At 44.5% G+C, this 20,220-nt stretch overlaps 1 protein-coding gene across 3 annotated transcripts; it reads left to right on the top strand.

The window, feature by feature from the left end:
- The first annotated feature begins 1,541 nt into the window (after positions 1 to 1,541).
- Rbm23 (RNA binding motif protein 23) lies at positions 1,542 to 19,965 on the top strand. Of its 3 annotated transcripts, none has more exons than XM_070024972.1 (14): positions 1,542 to 1,721; positions 10,461 to 10,536; positions 11,075 to 11,187; positions 11,652 to 11,696; positions 11,799 to 11,972; positions 13,081 to 13,134; positions 13,786 to 13,903; positions 13,994 to 14,146; positions 14,231 to 14,368; positions 16,478 to 16,543; positions 18,135 to 18,330; positions 18,409 to 18,525; positions 18,606 to 18,690; positions 18,933 to 19,965. In XM_070024972.1, the coding sequence occupies exons 2-14, from the start codon at positions 10,471 to 10,473 to the stop codon at positions 18,934 to 18,936; spliced, it is 1,329 nt and encodes a 442-aa protein (XP_069881073.1). In that variant the 5' UTR covers positions 1,542 to 1,721; positions 10,461 to 10,470; the 3' UTR covers positions 18,937 to 19,965. The 3 variants fall into 3 exon arrangements, with proteins under 3 accessions (XP_069881073.1, XP_069881075.1, XP_069881076.1); XM_070024974.1 differs by having other exon boundaries at positions 1,542 to 1,750; XM_070024975.1 differs by lacking the exon at positions 18,933 to 19,965 and having other exon boundaries at positions 18,606 to 18,694.
- Positions 19,966 to 20,220: the final 255 nt, after the last annotated feature.

The following is a 20,220-nucleotide window of genomic DNA, read 5'->3' as shown; positions in this document are numbered from 1 at the left end:
TTCATATGTTATATACCATACACGTGATCAGCAGCATGGGGATATTTAGTAGTGGTTCAACCAGATGAGTGGGAGTTCTTTGTTTCTTAAGTCCTGTTAGTTTTGTCATATCATTCTGGTGGTTTATTGGAGATAGGAGTCTCACGGTCTCTCCTGCCCGGGCTGGCTTTGAACCGCAATCCTCAGATCTCAGCCTCCTGAGTAGCTAGGATTACAGGCGTGAGCCACCAGCGCCCGGCTAAGCTATCAATTTTTGATCAAATCACAGGGTAAGCTATGTGCCAGTTGCTCAGGCTTATAATCCTAGCCACTCAGGAGGCAGAGATCTAAATAACTCAGTTGGAAGCCAGCCCTGACAGAAACAGCTGAAACTCAATCTTCAATTAACTAGTAGAAAGATAAGCGGAGATGTGGCTCAAGTGGTAGATCACCAGCCCTGAGTGGATAAGGGACAGTGCCCAGGCCCTAAGTTCAAGTCCCAGTACTGGTACACACAGAAAGATCAGTGTTATAGTTTGCGGTCCTAAGATAAGTCATTTTCCATTTTACAGAAAGGGAATTTGAAATCTGTACAATGTGTATGTATGCAACTCAGAATGAACTCAGGTCTGCAAAGTTATAATCTTTTTTTTTTTTTTTTTTTTGGTCGGTCATGGGGCTTGAACTCAGCCTGGGCGCTCTTCAGGCTCAAGGCGAGCAGTCTACTGCTTGAGCCACAGCGCCACTTCCGGGTTTCAAATGATTTATTGGAGATAGTCTCCCGGACTTTCCTGACCAGGCTGGCTTTGAATCATGATCCTCAGATCCTAGCCTCCTGAGTGGCTAGAATTACAGGCATGAGCCACCTGTGCCTGGTTATAATCTGCTACATTTGGGGTAGCTATACTAGGCAACAAATCTCTGGGGTCTTGGAAGCCCTAAGGAAAAGAGGATGGATACTAGTTATTTTGGGTTAGAGAGCAAAGTACTCTGTAACATAAAAATCACCTGAGAAACTGAACTTTATGCTTGGATGGGAGACATGAATTGGAACGGAACCTGTGGGACCGGGTAGGGTGGCAGACATCAGCGGCAAGACTGCATTTCTCGGCTCTAATAGTGAGGACAGGAGGTGGTGGGCACTGTTGGAGAGGTAGCGCGCTTCCTAGGCGCGAATCAGTGCCGCTGCTTTCCGCAAAGCTGGGCCAGAGAAGAGTTGCCCCGCTCAGCAAACCCGAGTAGGGAGAGCCAAGGACATTGTTGGGCCTTCCTTGTTGGCTCCGCCCATCTCTTCAGCCAGGTAAAGCTCCTAGGGGACCCGTGAGCCCGCCACTTGTTCTTGAGCCAGTTTCTCCCGCCTTCTGCGAGTGGCCGGCCGCTGCCAAAAGACACTATCACTTTCCTGGAGTCTCTGAGAAATTAACCAATCGCTTGCCAGTTGATGGTTGCTAAGAAACAGGAGATTGACTCCGCCCATACTTGGCATTTTATCCAATGAGAACCTGTATTTTGGACTGCTGCGGCGAAAGCAGTGAGATCAAGCGTTTAAGTGTTCTGACGCATGCGCAGATAGCGGAAGGTTTTGGAAGATAGCGGAGGGGCCGCCATTTTGCGGGAAGAGAGGAAGGTCTGGCTGCAGAGCTGCTTTTCCTGCTGAAATTACAGGAACTAACCAAGCTTCGCGTCCCCAAACACTCAAAGGAACGGAGAGAACCGGGACCCCCTACGGGGACCCGGAACTGGTGAGAAACCCCGAAACTTGGTCCCCCTGGTACGTCACCTATGTGACGTTTCTTCTCGGCGCCTCCCCCTGACGTCACAGGTAGACCTTGGCGTCAGAGCGGAAGCGGGCAAGTTCTTACAATTAAACAAAAAAGAAACTTAAAAAAAAAAAAAATCTATTTCGTCCTGGAAGTGTTCACTACTCAGATGGTGTCGGCATAGTGGTGTTTATACCCTTAACTAAGAGACGGCTTCAAACGTCCTGACTGAGCTGCGTGCCGGGGCCTCCGGAACTTCCGGGCAGCCGGCGCCGGCGAGGGCGCTGCGGCCTCCGCATTCAGGGAAGATACGGAGTTTTTTGTTTTGTTTTTGTTTTTTTTAGCGATTCGTGCCACCACTCGGAGAGCGGTGAAGGAATTGAGACCCTTTCCTCCGTTCCCAGTCGTTGGAAACTCAAGTTCACTATGTGTTTGCTGATAGGGGCTAACTTTTTTTTTTTTTTGGTGCTGGTTTTGGGGTTTCAATTCAGGTCTTGGGCTCTTTCTCTTAAGCCAGTGCTCTACCACTTGAGCCACAGCTCCACTTGCAGCTTTTTGCTTCTGAATTGGAGATAAGAGCCTCATGGACTTAAATGCCTGGATTGGCTTTGAACCAGGAACCTCAGATTTCAGCCTTCTGCGTAGCTAGGATTACAGGCATGAGCCACCCAAGCCGGGTTAGAGTTTTTTTTGTTTTTGTTTTTGTTCTTTTGTTTTTGTTTTTTGGTCTGTCGTGGGGCTTAAACCCTGGACCTGGGCACTGCCTCTGAGCTCAAGGCGAGTGCTCTACCACTTGAGTCACAGCACCACATCTGATGTTCTGGTGGTTAATTGGAGATAGTCTAACGGACTTTACTGCCTGAGCTGGCTCTGAACCGGGATCCTCAGATCTCAGCCTCCTGAGTAGCTAAGATTACAGGTGTGAGCCACCAGCGTCTGGCTAGGGTTAGAGTTTTTAACTCCCTCCCTCCCTGCCCCCCCCCCACCCCCCTAGTCCTGAGGCTGAACTCTGAGCCTGGACCCTGTTCCTGAGCGCTCTACCACTTGAGCTACAGCCGCATTTACGGCTTTTTTTTTTTTTTTTTTTTGTCGGTCGTGGATCCTGAACTCGGCCTGGGCACTGTCCCTCAGCTCTTCAGCTCAAAGCTAGCACTTTACCACTTGAGCCACAGCGCTACTTCCAGCCTTTTCTGTTTATGTGGTGCTGAGGAATTGAACCCAGGGCTTCCTGCATGCAAGGCGAGCACTCTACCACTGAGCCACGTTCCCAGCCCACTTAGGCTTTTTTGAGCATTTTATTGGAGATAAAGAGTCTCATGGAGTTTCCTGCCTGGGCTGGCTTTGAACCATAATCCTCAGATCTCAGCCTCCTGAATAGCTGGTATTATAAGCATGAGCCACCGGTGCCCAGCAGCTTTAAACTTTTTGACCACAGGTCCTGTAGGCATATGGTTAGTTCAGATGGGAGGATTGAATACCAGGGTTGTAGATTTTGTAGAGATTATGCCAATTAGTTACTTGTAAGACTTGTTTTTGTTTTTGGGATAAAGGTCTCACTATATATCCTAGACTGTCCTAGAGCCAGCCAAGAGGTTGAGGCAGGAGGAGAGTTCTAGCCTTGGGCTACATAGCTGCTCCATAACAGTCTGGAATGCATAGTGTGGCCTGAGCCAGCACTCTGGGTATGTAATGATCATCATTGGCTCATTACACAGTATTGGTAAATGTTGTGGGTATTTTTGTTATTGTTTTTGTCATGGGGCTTGAACTCTAGGCTGGGGCACTGTCCCTGAGCATTTCTATTTGGCAAGTGCTCTACCACTTTGAGCCATAGCTCCACTTCCAATTTCCTGGTGGTTAATTGGAGGTAAAAGTCTTATGAACTTTCCAGCCCAGGCTGGCTTTGAACTGAAAGCCTCAGATCTCAGCCTCTTGAGTAGCTAGGATTACAGGAGGGAGCCACCAGTGCCCAGTTTGTAGGGTGTTTTTTTTGGAGACAGGAGGAGGTATTGGGGACCGAACCCAGGATCTCCTACATGATAAGTAAGCATTCTACCACTTGAGGCAGCCCATGGCTCAATGTTTCCCCCTTCTTTATGGTTTCAGTTTTTAATCAAGCTGCCTACATTTTGGAGGTGTTTTGCTTAGCTCAGTGACTTTATCTGATGGGCCTACCATCACCTATGGATTCTAGCACTTTGTGAATTCCTTCTGAACTGTTTTAATAATGGTTTTAAAGCACTCCTCTGACCCTTTAGCAATGAGATCTGTGTTGTTGTTTGTGTTTTGTCTGTTCATCATGACTTTGGTTCTGTAGTTTTCAGAGCAGAGATGGAAGAATATACTATAGTGTGTATGTTGATGGAGTTGAATAGAGTTGACTTAGTGCGCACAAAGAACTTGGAAAGTATCAACCTTTCAGACTTACCTAGGCAAGAAACAGGAGACCCTATATGAAAAATAAAGCAAGAAAGACTGGAGGTGTGATAGAGTGTCTACCTAGAAAGCAGGAAGCTCTGAGTTCAGGGCCACACACACAAACATGAAAATGAACTACTGCTTTTTAGGACACTAGAAAGATGCAATTAAACCCAGTGAAATTACCAGTTACAAATGGTCACACATTGCCTAATGATGTTCTTAGAAATGTATTTGCCAGTTTCCTCATTTTTGGAACATTATAGTGTGCTTAAAATAGCTACTATATCACTAAGTGACAATCTTTTTTTTTTTTAATTGGTTATGGGGTTTGAACTCAGGACCTGGGTGATGTCCCTGAGCTTTTCAGCTCAAGGCTAGCACTACCATTTTGAGCCACAGCTCTACTTCGGTTTTCTGGTTGTTATTAGAGATCAGAGTTTCAGAAATGGCACTGTGGCTCAAGTGGTAGAGTGTTCACCTTGAGCTGAAGAGCTCAGGAACAGCGCCTAGGCTCAGAGTTCAAGCCCCACGACCGACAAAAAAAAGACTAGGAATGTGGCTTAGTGGTACAGTGCTTGTCTAGCATGCATGAAGCACTTGGTTCGATTCCTCAGTATCACATACACAGGAAAAGCCAGAAGTGCTGTGGCTCAAGTGGTAGAGTGCTAGCCTTGAGCCAAAGAAGCTCAGACAGTGCCCAGGCCATGACTGGGGGAGCGGGGAGGAAGAGTCTCACAGCCTTTCCTTCCTGGGCTGGCTTTGAACCTCAATCCTCAGGTATCAACCTCCTGAGTAGCTAGGATTACAGTCCAGATAAATGACAGTCTCATAGGATCACTGTTATATGTTGTCCATAGTTGACAGAACTGTCATGTGTTGCCTAACTTTGTGCTTTAATAGGTTTGTTCATGATTGAGTGAAAATTTCATATATAGAATTCATTTTTAGAGGGTTGTTGGCTTCAATAGAAGTTTTTTTGTTTGCTTGCTTGCTTGCTTTAGTTTTTATTTTTGTTGGTCATGGGGCTTGAACTCAGGGCCTGAGCACTGTCCCTGAGCTATTTTGTTCTACCACTTTGAGTCACTTCTCTACTTCTAGTTTTCTGGTGGTTAACTGGAGATAAGAACTTCACAGACTTTCCTGCCTAGGCTGGCTCTGAACTGCAATCCTCAGATCTCAGCCTTCTGAGTAGCTAGGATTATAGGTATGAACCACCAGTGTCTGGCTTTAGTTATTTTTTTTTCTGATAAGGTCTTAACTTTTCTTTTCTTTTTTGAAGCTGCTCTCAGATTATAGTGCTCCCACCCATGCTTCTTACTGGGTTTATAGGCTTATACCACCACATTCAGCTTGTTGGTTGAGATGTTATTTTTCCCTGGCCTGGCTTTCAACAGCTGTCTTCCCAGTCTTCACCTCCCAGTAGCTAGGAGTATAGGCATGAACCACCACACAGAGCTCTCTGTTTTGGTGTTGGGGATTAAACCAGGACCTCGTGGCATACTACAAGCACACTAAATTACTCTGTAGCTCCTTTTTTTTTTTTTATTGTGAAAATACTGTACAATTACATGGGCAAGGTAATGAGTACATTTCTTTTTGTTTGTTTGTTTGTTTGTTTTTGGGGTCTGGTAGTGGGGCCTGAACTCTGGGCCTGGGCGCTGTCCCTCAGCTCTTCAGCTCAAGGCTAGCGCTCTACCACTTGAGCCACAGCGCCACTTCTGGCTTTTTTCTTTTTGCTTATGTGGTGCTGAGGAATCGAACCCAGGGCCTCATGCATGCAAGGCAAGTGCTCTACCACTGAGCCACCTTCCCAGCCCGAGTACATTTCTTTTCAAGCATTGTTGCCTCCTCCTTTGTTTCCCATTCCCATCCCTTCCCATCTCCCCCCCCCCCCCAGCTTCTTAAGTGAAAGTTCTCAGTGTGTGTGTGCAGCAAGGAGAAATTCTTGAGAGAATATATATATATATGTGTGTACATATATGTATATGTATATATACACATATATACATGTCTATATATGTGTATATAGACATGTATTTATATGTGTGTAATATATACATATACATACATACATACATACAGAGAGAGAGAGAGCGTGCGCAATTTCAAGGGACTTTTTACCCCCGGCTGGCTTGGAACTGTGATCCTCAGATCTCAGCCTCCTGAATAGACAGAATTATAGGCCACCAGCACCTGGATAATTTGTCTTTTTTTGTGTTGATACTAGGGCTTGAACTCAGGGCCTGGGTACTGATCTTTGGATTTTGGCTTTTGGCTTTTTTTTTTTTTTTTTTTTTTGCTCAAAAGTGGTCTACCACTTGAGCCCAGCTCCACTTCCAGCTTTTTTTGCTAGTTAATTGAAGAGTCTCACAGAGGGGCTGGGAAGGTAGCTCTGGTAGAGCGCTTGCCTTGCACGCATGAGGCCCTGGGTTCCATTCCTCAGCACCATGTAAGTAAAAAGAAGCCGGAAGTGGCGCTGTGGCTCAAGTGGTAGAGCACTAGCCTTGAACTGAAGAGCTGAGGGACGGCACCCAGGCCCAGAGTTCAGGCCCCACGACCGGACCCAAAAAAAAAAAAAAGTCTCACAGACTTTCTTGCCCCAGCTGGATGCTAATCCTGTTCCTCAGATCTCAGCTTCCTGAATAGCTAGGATTACAGTTATGAGCTACTGGCACTTGGCATTATCTTCATCGTCATAATCATTATTAATTTTTTTCAGTCCTGGGGCTTGAACTCAGGGCCTGGGCACTGAGCCTTTCTGTGCTCAAGGCTAGCTCTCTATCACTTGAGCCACAACACCACTTCTGGCTTTATCTGTTTATGTGGTACTGAGGAATCGAACCCAGGGTTTCATGAATACTAGGCAAACACTCTACCACTAAGCCACATTTCCAGCCCTGACATAATTATTTTTAAATTTTTATTTATTTATGGTTTTTGAGACAGAGTTGCTATATAGCCCAAACTTGCCTTGAACTTGTGATCCTCCTGCCTCAGTCTTTTATTGGTATTTACTGTTATTACAGATGTACGCTATTACATGCAGCCTACTTTGTATATTTTCTAGCATTTTTGAGTTATTTGTAATTGGTATAAAACTATAAGGAGCCGGGCACTGGTGGCTCATGCCTGTAATCCTAGCTACTCAGGAGGCTGAGATCTGAGGATCGCGGTTCAAAGCCAGCCCGGGCAGGAGAGACCGTGAGACTCCTATCTCCAATAAACCACCAGAAAACCGGAAGTGGCGCTGTAGCTCAAGTGGTAGAGCACTCGCCTTGAGCTGAAGAGCTGAGGGACAGCGCCCAGGCCCAGAGTTCAAGCCCCACGACCAACACACACACAAAAAAAAACTATAAGGAGTGCAATTTGAAGTGTTTTGATATGTGTCACCCACAAAATGATTACTTTCAAAGGATTTTGTACTCTCTTAAAATCGTGTGTGTGTGTGTGTGTGTGTGTGTGTGTGTGTGTGTGTGTGTGTGTGTGTGTGTGTGTGTGTGTGTGTGTGTGTGTGTGTGTGTGTGTGTGTCTGTGTCGGTCGTGGGTCCTGAACTCTGGGCCTGGACACTGTTTCTCAGCTCTTCAGTTGTAGACTAGCACTTGAGCCTCAGCCCCACTTCCGGCTTTTTCTGCTTATGTGGTGCTGAGGAATTGAACCGAGGGCCTCATGCATTCAAGGCAAGTACTCTACCACTGAGCCACCTTCCCAGCCCCTTAAAATCCTTTTATCCTAGCTCCTACCAGCTACTATAATCTCCATACCCATGATCTAGTGTGTTTTTTATTTTTTTTGTGTGTGCTCATACTGGGACTTGAACTCAGAGCCTGTCGTTCTCACTTGGCTTTTTACACTCATGGCTTATGCTTTACCACTTGAACCATGCTTCTAGCCCAGTTTTTTTTCTGGATAATTGGAGATAGTTTCTGCCCTGGCTGGTTTGATTCTCATATCTTAGCCTCTTATGTGTATTATAGCCATGAGCCACCAGAACCTAGCTTGATCTGCTTTTTGTAACAATAGATTAGTTTGGGTCTTCTAGAATTTTATGTTAACCTAGCATTATTTTTTTCTTTCCTTTCCTCTTTTCTTTTCCTTTCTTTCTTTTTTTTGTTTTTTGTTTTGTTTATGTGGTACTGAAGAATCAAACTCAGGGCTTCATGCATGCTAGGCAAGCTCTCTACCACTAAGACACATTCCCAGCCCCTCCTTCCTTCTTTCTTTCTTTCTTTCTTTCTTTCTTTCTTTCTTTCTTTCTTTCTTTCTTTCTTTCTCTTCCTTCCTTCCTTTCTTTTTTTCTTTCTCTTTCTTTCTACTGGTACTGAAGACTTGAACTTGGGGCTTGGGCATCATCGTTTAGCTTTTTCTGGTTGAGGCTAGTACTCTACCACTTGAGCCATACCTTGATTTCTGGCTTTGTTGTTGTTATAAAAGGATGTACAGAGGGATTACAGTTACATAAGTCAGATAAAGAGTGCATTTCTTTTTGGACAATGTCACCCCTTCCCTCACACTCTCTCTGCCTTTCTCTCTACTTCTGACTTTTTTTTTTTGTCAGTCATGGGGCCTGAACTCTGGGCCTGGACGCTGTCCCTCAGCTCTTCAGCTCAAGACTATCGCTCTACCAGTAGAGCCACTTCCTGCTTTTTCTGCTTATGTGGTGCTGAGGAATGGAACCCAGGGCCTCAGGTATGTGAGGCAAGCACTCCACCACTGAGCCACCTTCCCAGCCCCTACTTCTGACTTTTTTGTGATTAATTGGAGATAAGAGTTACAGACTTTCCTTCCTGGGCTGGCTTTGAACCTCAATTCTTAGATCCTAGCCTTCTGAATAGCTAGGATTATAGATGTGAGCTACCAGTGCCCCCTCTCCCTCTCTCCTCTCACTCTTTCTCTTTCTCTTTCTCTCACTCTCGCTCTCGCTCTGGCTCTGGCTCTCGCTCTCATTTATTTTGAGATCCAAATTAGCCTCAAATTCCTGTCTTTGTCTCCTGATTGCTAGGATAATAGGTGCGTGCCCATGATGCATGTTGGTCTGGTTTCTTTAATTCAGTATAATTATTTTGGGATTCGTCCATGTTGTATTGATAATTCTACCCCAACAATTTTTTTTTGTTTTTTGTTTTTGTCAGTTGTGGGACTTGAACTCAGGGACTGGATGCTGTCCCTTAGCTTTTATGTTCAAAGTACTAATATCATTTTGATCCATAGCAACACTTCTGGTTTTGTGGTGGTTAATTGGAGATAAGAGGGGCTGGGAAGGTGGCTCAGTGGTAGAGCGCTTGCCTTGCATGCATGAGGCCCTGGGTTCTATTCCTCAGCACCACATAAGCAGAAAAAGCCAGAAGTGGTGCTGTGGCTCAAGTGGTAGAGTGTTTGCCTTGAGCTGAAGAGCTGAGGGACAGTACCCATGCCCAGAGTTCAGGCCCCACACTGACAAAAAAAAAAAAAATTAGAGATAATTGTCTCACAACCTTTCCTGCTCCGGTTGGCTTTGAACCTTGATCCTCAGATCTCAGCTTCCTGAGTAGCTAGGATTATAGACCCAAAAAACAAGTGCCTGGCTCTCTACCCATTTTTTTGTTTGTTTCTTTCTTTAATATTAATGGTCTTGTTTAGTATCTTTTGATATTCTTATTTGACAGACCTGTGACTGGCAGCCTGAGGGAATGTAATTGCTAGATGCAAAGGCTTGAGAAAGGAGAATAGTTGTACCCTGTCTGCCAAACAGTTAAGCCTGTCTTAATGTACTACTTCTGAGTTACCTAAATTCTAGTTGGTACTGGACAAAAAATAGAGCATTAAGGCCTAAGTGGTGAGGCACTAATTATTGGTGTTGGGACTATGTGAGGGAAGAATTTAAGGCAATTTGCATCATTCTGTTGTTGGCTTTGTCTGATTTCTGATAGTCTTGCATCTTTATCTTTTTACTGCAAATATTATTTAAGCAACTTACTCAGAATTTTCAACAGTAGAATGTGTGTCTAGTGTTCCCTTGTAAAGTGAATAGTAGTACCAAGTTTTGAGTACCAACATTTTCTCTTTATAGGATAAGGGTGTGTACTATATTTTCTCTCTTCTTAGGTATTAAGTTTCATTCTAGACCCCTGACCAATTCAGTCACAAAGCAAAACTAGCTCAGATCTCTAAGGTACAAAAGTAAAGCTAGTATAAACAACTGCTGGCAAAATCCTAGTTCAAAAAACAGAACCATTTGTTTCTTGGAGAGGGGAGGGAGTGTGGTACTGGAAGGGGAGGAAAAATAAAAATCAGGTTCTTATGTATCAATATCCTTTCCTCAGATCTGACACGATGGCATCTGATGACTTTGATATAGTGATTGAGGCCATGCTGGAAGCTCCCTATAAAAAAGAGGAGGTAATTTTCCCCACCTCACTACTGGAATTGGGTTAATAAGAAAGCAGTTGTGGGTCATCAGTTTAAACACTTTGTGAATCCTTTTTCCGTGTTTGTTTCTTTTATGTTCAGTGATTATTCCTAAAAGATTTACTAAGTTTCATTGAGGAGCCTGTATTCAAGGACCATAATTTTAACAAGGACCTGACAACCAAGGGTGGGCAAAATATGGTGGATAACATGTGGTTTGCTAATAACTCTCAGGGATAGTAGAAAGTTTACCTCAGACAGCCTTCCTTTCTTTCTTTCCTGGAAGAAAATTCAGTGGAACAGATGACAGGTAGCTGATGTTTGACATCAAAGTCTGTCACCCTAATTCTCTTCCTTTTGAGTAGTTTCCTTGCTTCCTCTGTTACTCCCTTTGTTAGGAGACCCGGTATCCAAAAACTGACTGGCTAATTTAGAGCTTTGATTTCTTGTCCACCTTCATTCTTTTTTACCCAATGGGATCTGTGTGTCTGCCTTATACCTTGTGACATTTTCCTGGTGAATTCCTCAGGATGAGCAGCAAAGCAAAGAGGTTAAGAAGGACAGTCCTAGCAATACCACCAGCAGCACCGGCAACAGTGGCAGTAGTACCAGTGGGAGCACCACCACTGGGGAGACAAGCAAGTGAGTGTGGGGTGAATAAGTGGGTTGGTACCTTGGGAAGGGATACAGCCGCATCCATTGGAGAAATAGCCAGAGCAGGTTAGTGGTTGCTCTTGAGACTGCTAACTTACTAATGGTTCCACTGGGTCTTGGGAATAATGGTGAAGATTTAATCTAGTCTATGCTTTCCAGTGTAGGTTTGTGGATCAGTCCTAACAGCCATGTAGTTCATTTTAATAAAACAGAAAATAGACAAATCATGATTTGGAAACATTAGCTTTTGCTTGGCTTTTGAGGGGGAAATGGCCACTTCAGTTGTTTGACAGCATTTGGGGTTGTAAGTTGGTATAATGCAGTCACTGTGACATACTGCCAGATGACCTTCTAGTCTTTGGTCTTCTGTTTTTACCCTGGCCTTCTCGGTCTTCTTCCTTGGGAGAGATGATGAAACTTTCCCAATGGTAAGAATTGATGTTCTCTCACAGGAAGAAGAGTCAGAGCCATAGTAGGAGCAAGGATAGAAAGCGCAGGTCAGTAATTCTGGAGGCTGCTGGGTTTGGGGATGAATGAAGATGGGAATAGAACTCCTGAAGGCTACACTTTAAATGCCAAAAAGGTTGTTTTGTCTGTAGTCGTAGTCGAGATCGTGATCGTCATAGAAGAAGAACCAGCCGAAGCCGGAGCCGTGATCGGCAGCGTCGTCACCGTAGCCGGAGCTGGGATCGACGACGTAGTAGTGAGTCACGAAGTCGAGACTGGCGTCGTGAGGATCGTGTACACTATAGGAGTCCTCCATTGCTCACTGGGTATCACCTCTTGGTATTACTATCCCCCTGCTGACAGTCCTGGGGAACCTAGACAGAGCCTTAAACCGTCCAGACAAATGTTTTACCACTGAGCTATATCCCTAATCCTTACCCTGAATCTTCATCTAGGCTAGGACAAGTATACTATGTACCCTGACTTACCTGAAAGCGCTTATAACCCATTGTGGTAGACAAGATGCTCAGTCACTGGAAGGCTGGTATATAGTATTCTTGATCTGAAAACGCTTATTTTGAAAAATGTTTGGGATTTTTTTCAGATTTTATAGGATTTGCACATTTATGAGATACCTTGGACATGGGACCCAAATCTAAGCACAGAATTATTTATGTTACACATTTACCTTATACATGTAATCTGAAGGTAATTTTACGCATTTTTAGGATGACTATATTTTGATTATAACTCCTAGTAGAGGTCGGGTGTAGACTTTTTCATTGTGATACCATATTTACTTGTTATTGGATTTTGAAGTATTTTGAATCTTTAGATTAGAGATTGTTGACTTGGGTTAAGAATTCACAAGTGATGCTGGACTCCAGTGCTTCATGCTTATAATCCTAGCTACTCAATAGACTGAGATCTGGAGGATTGCAGTTCAAAATCAGCCCAATCCAAAGAGTCTTCAGGACTTCATCTCCAAAAAAACAACCAACAAAAAACCAGGCTGAAGCCAGGCACTGGTGGCTCACGCCTGTAATCCTAGCTACTCAGGAGGCTGAGATCTGAGGATCGCGGTTCAAAGCCAGCCCGGGCAGGAGAGACCATGAGACTCCTATCTCCAATAAACCACTAGAAAACCGGAAGTGGCGCTGTAGCTCAAGTGGTAGAGCGCTCGCCTTGAGCTGAAGAGCTGAGGGACAAGCGCCCAGGCCCAGAGTTCAAGCCCCACAACCGCCAAAAAAAAAAAAAAACCAGGCTGAAGAAATGGCTCAAGTGTTAGAGCCAAGCAATTCCAGGGCCACAAGTTTAAACCCTAGTACCGGCCAAAGCAAAAATTTACATGTGAGATGAAGTGTCAGAATCTGCTTTTTTTATGATAAAAAATCCAGTGTGAATAGTTTCACTTTTGTTTTTTCTCTCCCTTAGGCGTAGGCCTGGACACAGTAAGAGTCCTCAGTTCAGAGAAAAGAGTCCAATCAGGTAAGTTGATGATGTGTACTTTTTTAGGGTTTCTGAAGTGTGGATACAAAGTTGGGCTGGGCATTGGTTGCTCATGCCTATAATCCTAGCTACTCAGGAGGCTGAGATCTGAGAGTTGCAGTTCAAAGTCAGCCTGGGCAGGATAGTCTATATGATTCTTATCTCCAATTACCACCAGAAAACCAGAAGTGGCACTGTGGCCAAAGTTGTAGAGCAGTAGTCTTGAACAAAAGGGCTCAGGGGGACAGCACCCAAGCCCTGAGTTCTAGCCCACAGCAGGGGAAGAAAAAAAAAAGTTGGCGATCCAAACTATAGAAATGTCTGTTACTTGAAGGCTGGGTGAAGAACAGTTGCCAAGTATTAAGAAAAGGTGGTCTCACACATTTTACTTTTTTGGTGCCAGTAGTAGGGCTTGAACTCAGGGTCTAGGTACTGTGCCTTAGCTTTTTGCTCAAAGCTAGTGCTGTACCACTTGAGCCACAGCTCCACTTCTGGCTTTTTGGTAGTTAAGAGTCTTTTTGGAGATAAGAGTCTCACTGGCTTTCCTGTGCATGCTGGCTTCAATCTGCAATCCTCAGATCTCAGCCTCCTGAGTGGCTAGGATTACAGGTGTGAACCACCGGTGCCCAGCTTACACATTTTACTATTTAGGGAGCCAGTTGATAATCTGAGTCCTGAGGAGCGTGATGCCCGCACAGTTTTCTGTATGCAGTTAGCTGCCCGTATCCGGCCTCGAGACTTAGAGGACTTTTTTTCTGCTGTTGGCAAGGTAACTTTCCCACTTTAATTGTCTTCTGAGTAGCCTGTCTTCTATCTTTTTTTATGTCCAACTCAGAATTTTCTTTGTGCCCTGGGATAGGTTCGTGATGTGCGCATCATCTCAGATCGGAACTCACGGCGTTCTAAGGGTATTGCCTATGTAGAATTCTGTGAAATCCAGTCTGTACCACTGGCCATTGGATTGACTGGGCAACGGCTGCTGGGAGTGCCCATCATTGTACAGGCCTCACAGGTGAGCAGGTTAAAAAACCAACACAAGATTGTGAAGTAGAGAGGAATGTAAACATGATCCATCACTTATTTTCTCCTTCCACAGGCTGAGAAAAACAGACTGGCAGCCATGGCCAACAACTTGCAGAAAGGTAGTGGTGGACCAATGCGTCTCTATGTTGGCTCCCTGCACTTCAATATCACCGAGGACATGCTCCGGGGTATCTTTGAGCCCTTTGGCAAAGTGAGTAGAAAATGAAGAAAACCTCTGAAGGGAACTGAAAAAAGTGGGGCAATAAATAAATGTACTTCTCTGTTCTGTCTGGCCTGCTCTGTATATTTCATGGTTCCATCTCTGTGTTGCTTAGTAGACACAAAGATAGACAAAATGAAACCAAATAAGAGGGTCCAGATTAGGCCAAAATGTTAAGTAAATTAAAATAAGTTAACTAAAAAAGTTAATAAATTAAGGTAGAAAAAGTGTTTTGGAAGTTGGTCTAACCTTTGTTGGCTTATTTATTTATTTATTTTTGTGGTACTGGGGTTTGGACTTGACTTTACACTTGCTAGGTTGGTACTCTTATCACTAAGAGATGCTGCTAGCCATCCCTCACCCCCTTTTTTTGAGATAGAGTCCCACTTTATGCTTAAGCGAGCCTGGACCATAACCCTCCTGTATTAAACTTTGCATTATAGCTAGGGTGATAGGTACATGTCATTGCATCCAGCCATTAGTTGAGGAGGGGCTTTCACAAACTTTTTTGCTTGGGCTAGTCTTGAACAGCAATGCTTCTGTAGTCAGCCTCCACATTGACTAGTGAGCCACTATGTCTGTTATTATTACTAATTTTTTTTTGGGGGGGGGCGGGGTTGGTCATGGGGCTTGACTCTGGGCCTAGGCTCTGTCCCTGAGCTCTTCAGCCCAAGGCCAGCACTCTACACTTGAGCAACAGCACCATTTCCAGTTTTCTGGTAGTTAAGCGGGGATAAGAGTCTCATGGACAGGGGCTGAGAAGGTGGCTCAGTGGTAGAGCGCTTGCCTTGTATGCCTGAGGCCCTGGGTTCGATTCCTCAGCACCACATAAGCAAAAAGAAAAAAGCGGGAAGTGGTGCTGTGGCTCAAGTGGTAGAGCGCTAGCCTTGAGCTGAAGAGCTCAGGGACAGTGCCCAGGCCCAGAGTTCAGGCCCCACAACTGGACCCAAAAAAAAAAAAGTCTCATGGACTTTTCCTGCCCAAGGTTGGCTTTGAACCTCGATCCTTAGATCTCAGCCTCCCTAGTAGCTAGGATTCCAGGCATGAGCCACCAGTGCCTGGCCCTGATATTATTATTATTTATTTTTTATTTTTTTTTATTTTTTTTTGGTCAGTGGTGGGGCCTGAAGTGGGCCTGGGCTCTGTCCCTCAGCTCTTCAGCTGAAGGCTAGCACTCTATCATTTGAGCATCAGCCCCACTTCCAGCTTTTTCTGCTTATGTGGTGCTGAGGAATTGAACCCAGGGCCTCATGCATGCAAGGCAAGCACTCTACCACTGAGCCACCTTCCCAGCCCCCCGATATTATTTTTATAATAGGATCTCATGTTTTACCTAGGGCTAGCCTGGCCTGTTACCCTCCTTCTTAAGCTTTCTGCATAGTTGGGATGACAAGCATATGTCATCTACACACAGCTTATTTGTTAAGATAGGATCTTAGGTGCTGGTGGCTCGTACTTGTAATCCTAGCTACTTAGGAGGCTGTGACATGAGGATTGTAATTTGAAGCCAGCCTGGGCAGAAAAGTCAGGGAAATTCTTATCTCCAATTAACTACCAAAAAGCCAGAAGTAGAGCTTTGTTAGAGTAACAGTCTTGAGGGGGAAAGCTAAGGTATAGTGCATAGGCCCTGAATTCAAGCCCAAGTACACACGCACACAAAGATGTAATCTTGCCCTAGCTAGCCTAGTCTCAATTCCTGATCTTCCAATGTCCATATTCCAGGTAGCAAGGATTGCAGGTATGAGGCCAGGTACCTAGCTTCATTTCTTTTCTTTTTCTTTTTTTGGTCTGAGACCAGGATTGGATCTCAGTACCTAATGCTTTCACTTGTTGGCTAGCACTCTACCAACTGAGCCAACTCTCCGACTCCACTTTATTTCTTCTTAAAGAAGGTTTGGAGGGTTAAGGATATCACTTCAGTAGTAGAGCACTTGCCTGATATGCACAAAGTGCGAGCTCAATTCCTGGATCACAAAAGAAAAAAGGTAGAAAAAGGGGTAAGGGTTGAATAAATGTAGTTTGTTGGCTAGAATGTTAGAGGTATTTAGAATAATAGAGTAGCCAGGAGATTCTTAATCATTTTTTCCTGTTCTACTGCAGATTGATAATATCGTCCTGATGAAGGACTCAGATACAGGCCGCTCGAAAGGTTATGGTTTCATTTCAGTGAGTATTTATTCTTAATTTTTTTATTTTACTTTGGGTTTGTCCACTTGTCTGATTTTGCAGCTCAGCTTCATCCTCCTCCTTTAGGAACTGTCTAAATGACCCATAAACCCTGGTGCTGGAAGCTTGGACTAGCCTTCTGCCCCTTGAGATGAGTGCATTACTTGAGATCTTGGCTTTGCTTCTTCATTCTGTCAGTGGCCCTGGTATGGGGGTGTCTGTGGGTAATAGTAATGATTCCAGGTTGTAGCCAAAAGGTTGGGGGCATGAGGGAGGCTAAGTATGTGCTTTTGAGACATGTTTTTAAGATTGGTGTATTCTTAACGGGTAGAAGAAAGAATAGAAAGATAAACTTTCTTCCAAAACTACCCCATTTGAAACAATTTCTTCATTGAAAAGACTAATGTAGGTATCTGGTGGTAGACAAGTTTTAACCTTTTCCTGACACTCCAACAAATGGTTTCCATTTCGTTTAATTGGTTCTGCCAGCCACAAAGTGACAGAATCTGATACTTTCTGGGATTAATGCAGGCAGCTTTTGCCCCTATAGTTGCCCTCAGCAGGGGTGGGCCATGTGTTCTATAATGAGAATTGCTCATCTCAGAAGTATCCATTAAAAGGGTGTTTATATTACACTGTTTATATCACCTACCAAGGAACCATCAATTCCACATGCCTGACTCTAGGGCAGGTAGAACCAGAGTAAACAAGGCCAGCTGTTGTGTTGGTGATTCCATAGTAGCAAGCACTTGGATGTTCTTTGCGACTCAATGGGGAAAGGCTTCTGTTGCCTTGTAGGTCAGCAGCTTTTGACACACAAACAGCCCACTGTAAATCTTCATATCAGCATGCTGCTAGTGGTACTGATGAAAGGAACTAAAGAACAGAATCTCCATGCCAGTCACTTATCTGCACTGGTGTGCCTGTGGGGTGGGGATTGTATCAGCTCTTAATATCAGAGTGAGTGTCTTTCTTTTTAAGCATGGGGATGGAGTTTCAGATTATTAGTACTTGATTGAGCACTAACAGATAGGAACCTTGATTCTTAGACTGTTTTCCATTTATTATATTCTTGTTCTTTTTTTTTTTTTTTTTTTTTTTTGGGTCCGGTCATGGGGCCTGAACTCTGGGCCTGGGCGCTGTCCCTCAGCTCTTCAGCTCAAGGCGAGCGCTCTACCACTTGAGCCACAGCACCACTTCCGGCTTTTTTCTTTTTGCTTATGTGGTGCTGAGGAATCGAACCCAGGGCCTCTGGCATGCAAGGCATGCGCTCTACCACTGAGCCACCTTCCCAGCCCTATATTCTTGTTCTTAAAACAGGCTGTTCCCTGTAGATGATACATACTTTTTGCCTTATTAGATTTTTAGTGGAACTGGAAGATTAAAAAGTGATTGCCACTGAGTCAGTTGGGAAAGGTCCTTTTCAGATAACCATTTTGAGGAAATGGGGATCTTTGGTCACATTTCCAGGGCAAGGAAAGGTTTTTTTTTTACTATTGGGCATGCAGTTTTCCTAGGATATTAGCATTAAGGAATCTTAAGTGGGGCTTTCAGAACATGTCTGGTGACTCACGGTCTGACTTTTTCATAGTTCTCTGACTCCGAGTGTGCCCGGCGGGCCCTGGAGCAGTTAAATGGCTTTGAGCTTGCTGGTAGACCAATGAGAGTTGGCCATGTTACTGAGCGACTGGATGGTGGTACAGACATCACTTTTCCTGATGGAGACCAAGAGCTGGATCTGGGATCAGCAGGTGGACATTTGCAGCTTATGGCCAAACTGGCAGAAGGTAAAGTTTCTGCTGGGTGAAGACCTTGGTGAATTGTAGATTAAGAATTGAAACCTGAACCACCCTGTCTTTATGTAGGCTCTGGAATCCAGCTGCCCACTACAGCTGCTGCTGCTGCTGCTGCTGCCCAGGCTGCTGCCTTGCACCTAAATGGAACAGTTCCTTTGGGGACTCTGAATCCAGCAGCTCTAACTGGTATATTTACTTAACTGGGGAAAGGGAAAGAAGAGTTGGGCTCTGTGCTCATTCAGCTGTTCTGTCTTTCTTTGTTATAGCTCTGAGCCCAGCCCTGAATCTTGCCTCTCAAGCAATTGCTTCCCAGTGCTTCCAGCTCTCCAGCCTTTTTACACCTCAGACCATGTGAGTTTTAGGCCCAGATCGTTTTATTTGGTTTTGTCTGTCTGTCTGTCTGTCTGTATCTCTCTCTCTGTCTTTCTTTCATGCATGTACATGTGTTTGGTTATTGAACTCATAGCCTTCTGCATGTTAGGCAAATGCTCTTACCACCCTACATCCCTAGCTCTGGTTATTCTCTCTTTCTCTCTCTCTCTCTCTCTCTCTCTCTCCTTTTTTGCTTTTCATTTACCTCTTTCTCGTTACAGGTAAATCAGTGGCACAGCCCACTATGTCCCTGTGCCTCTGGGTCCTACCAGTTCTTTTTCCACATGTACTCTTCCTCTGTTCCATCTGCTAATTGTGGACCAAGCCATCCTGAGGGCATAGACATTAATTCTGGAAGAATTGGGGCCACTTGGAGACACCAAGAAGAAAGAGTTCCTACCCTTGTCCTACTGGGAATGAATTCTGCGGAACAGAGCCCTCAGTTGAAGAGAATAGAATCTATACCTACATTTGTCCTTGTGTAATGGCTGCCAAGATGTCCATCTTGCCCTTTTCCTACCACCTTAGTGCTTGATACCTCCCCCACTGGGAAGGCTTTAGGGCATTAACTACAGGAGCTAACCTCTCTTTTTCCTTTACCTTTACTCTATAACCTATTAAGGAAAACCTGTAGGACTTCTGAATCTAGAGGACATTGTAGAATTAAGGGGAAGGGGGCTTCTTAAAGGTGCTGGCTTTCCATTGTAAAGGCTCTGGAAGACACCACCCACCTGTGTGTTGTAAAGCTTGTCTTAGGTCTCTGGTAGGCTTAAGGCCAGAACTGCTACTTATAGGCTCAGCATCTTGCTAGGAGACACGGGAGTGGTCTACCTTGCCAGGCAATTGAGATGCCTTAGGGGCTTTCAGGAATTTAGTAAAAAGGGGGTACATTTCTAATATTTTCCATCTTCTTTGGCGTATTTGTCCTTCTCAGGTCTTTCTTTTGACCCAAGATGGGAAGATGGAGGGGAGGCTGCCATTCTCTACCACTTTTGTGTGCCTATTGTGTCCTCAATCTTGTCATTTAAAGCCACTCCTATCCCCTGCCTGGGCATATGTGAGCCCTTGTCACTGGATTTTATACCCTTGTGTTTTGTGTACACACACACACACACACACAAACTTTGTACAAAAGGCAAGCTCCTTGTTAAGATGTTTGCTGTCCATATGTGTGTGGTCTCAGTTGAGTGTCTGATGTTAATTTCTGAGCCAAAGCCATAGTGGTTCTAAGGATATAAAACATTTGTAATGCCATTGGTAATGCCATTGTTTTCTCTTTATTGTGTCTTATTTACCTTTAGGGGAAAAAAACAATTAAAAGAACTCCACCTGGGTAGAGTTCCCCATTTGTATCTGCATTCATACTGTCAGCCACATAGTCTTATCCATCTATCATCTTTTTTTTTTTTTTTTTTTGGGTCCGGTCGTGGGGCCTGAACTCTGGGCCTGGATACTGTCCCTCAGCTCTTCAGTTCAAGGCTAGCCCTGTACAAGTTGAGCCATAGCAAC

The sequence above is a fragment of the Dipodomys merriami genome, unplaced genomic scaffold, assembly GCF_024711535.1.
Source record: "Dipodomys merriami isolate MVZ:Mamm:240054 unplaced genomic scaffold, mDipMer1.0.p SCAF_1, whole genome shotgun sequence".
NCBI classification, from domain to species: domain Eukaryota; kingdom Metazoa; phylum Chordata; class Mammalia; order Rodentia; family Heteromyidae; genus Dipodomys; species Dipodomys merriami.
This window is presented reverse-complemented; position numbering and strand designations above follow the sequence as displayed.

What these genes read in the sequence shown, in the direction of transcription:
- Rbm23 (XM_070024972.1), top strand. Translation starts at nt 10,471, where the DNA reads ATGGCATCTGATGACTTTGATATAGTGATTGAGGCCATGCTGGAAGCT. An exon ending in TTTTTTCTGCTGTTGGCAAG is followed by an intron (nt 13,904 to 13,993) that starts GTAACTTTCCCA and finishes GCCCTGGGATAG; the next exon opens with GTTCGTGATGTGCGCATCAT. An exon ending in TATGGCCAAACTGGCAGAAG is followed by an intron (nt 18,331 to 18,408) that starts GTAAAGTTTCTG and finishes GTCTTTATGTAG; the next exon opens with GCTCTGGAATCCAGCTGCCC.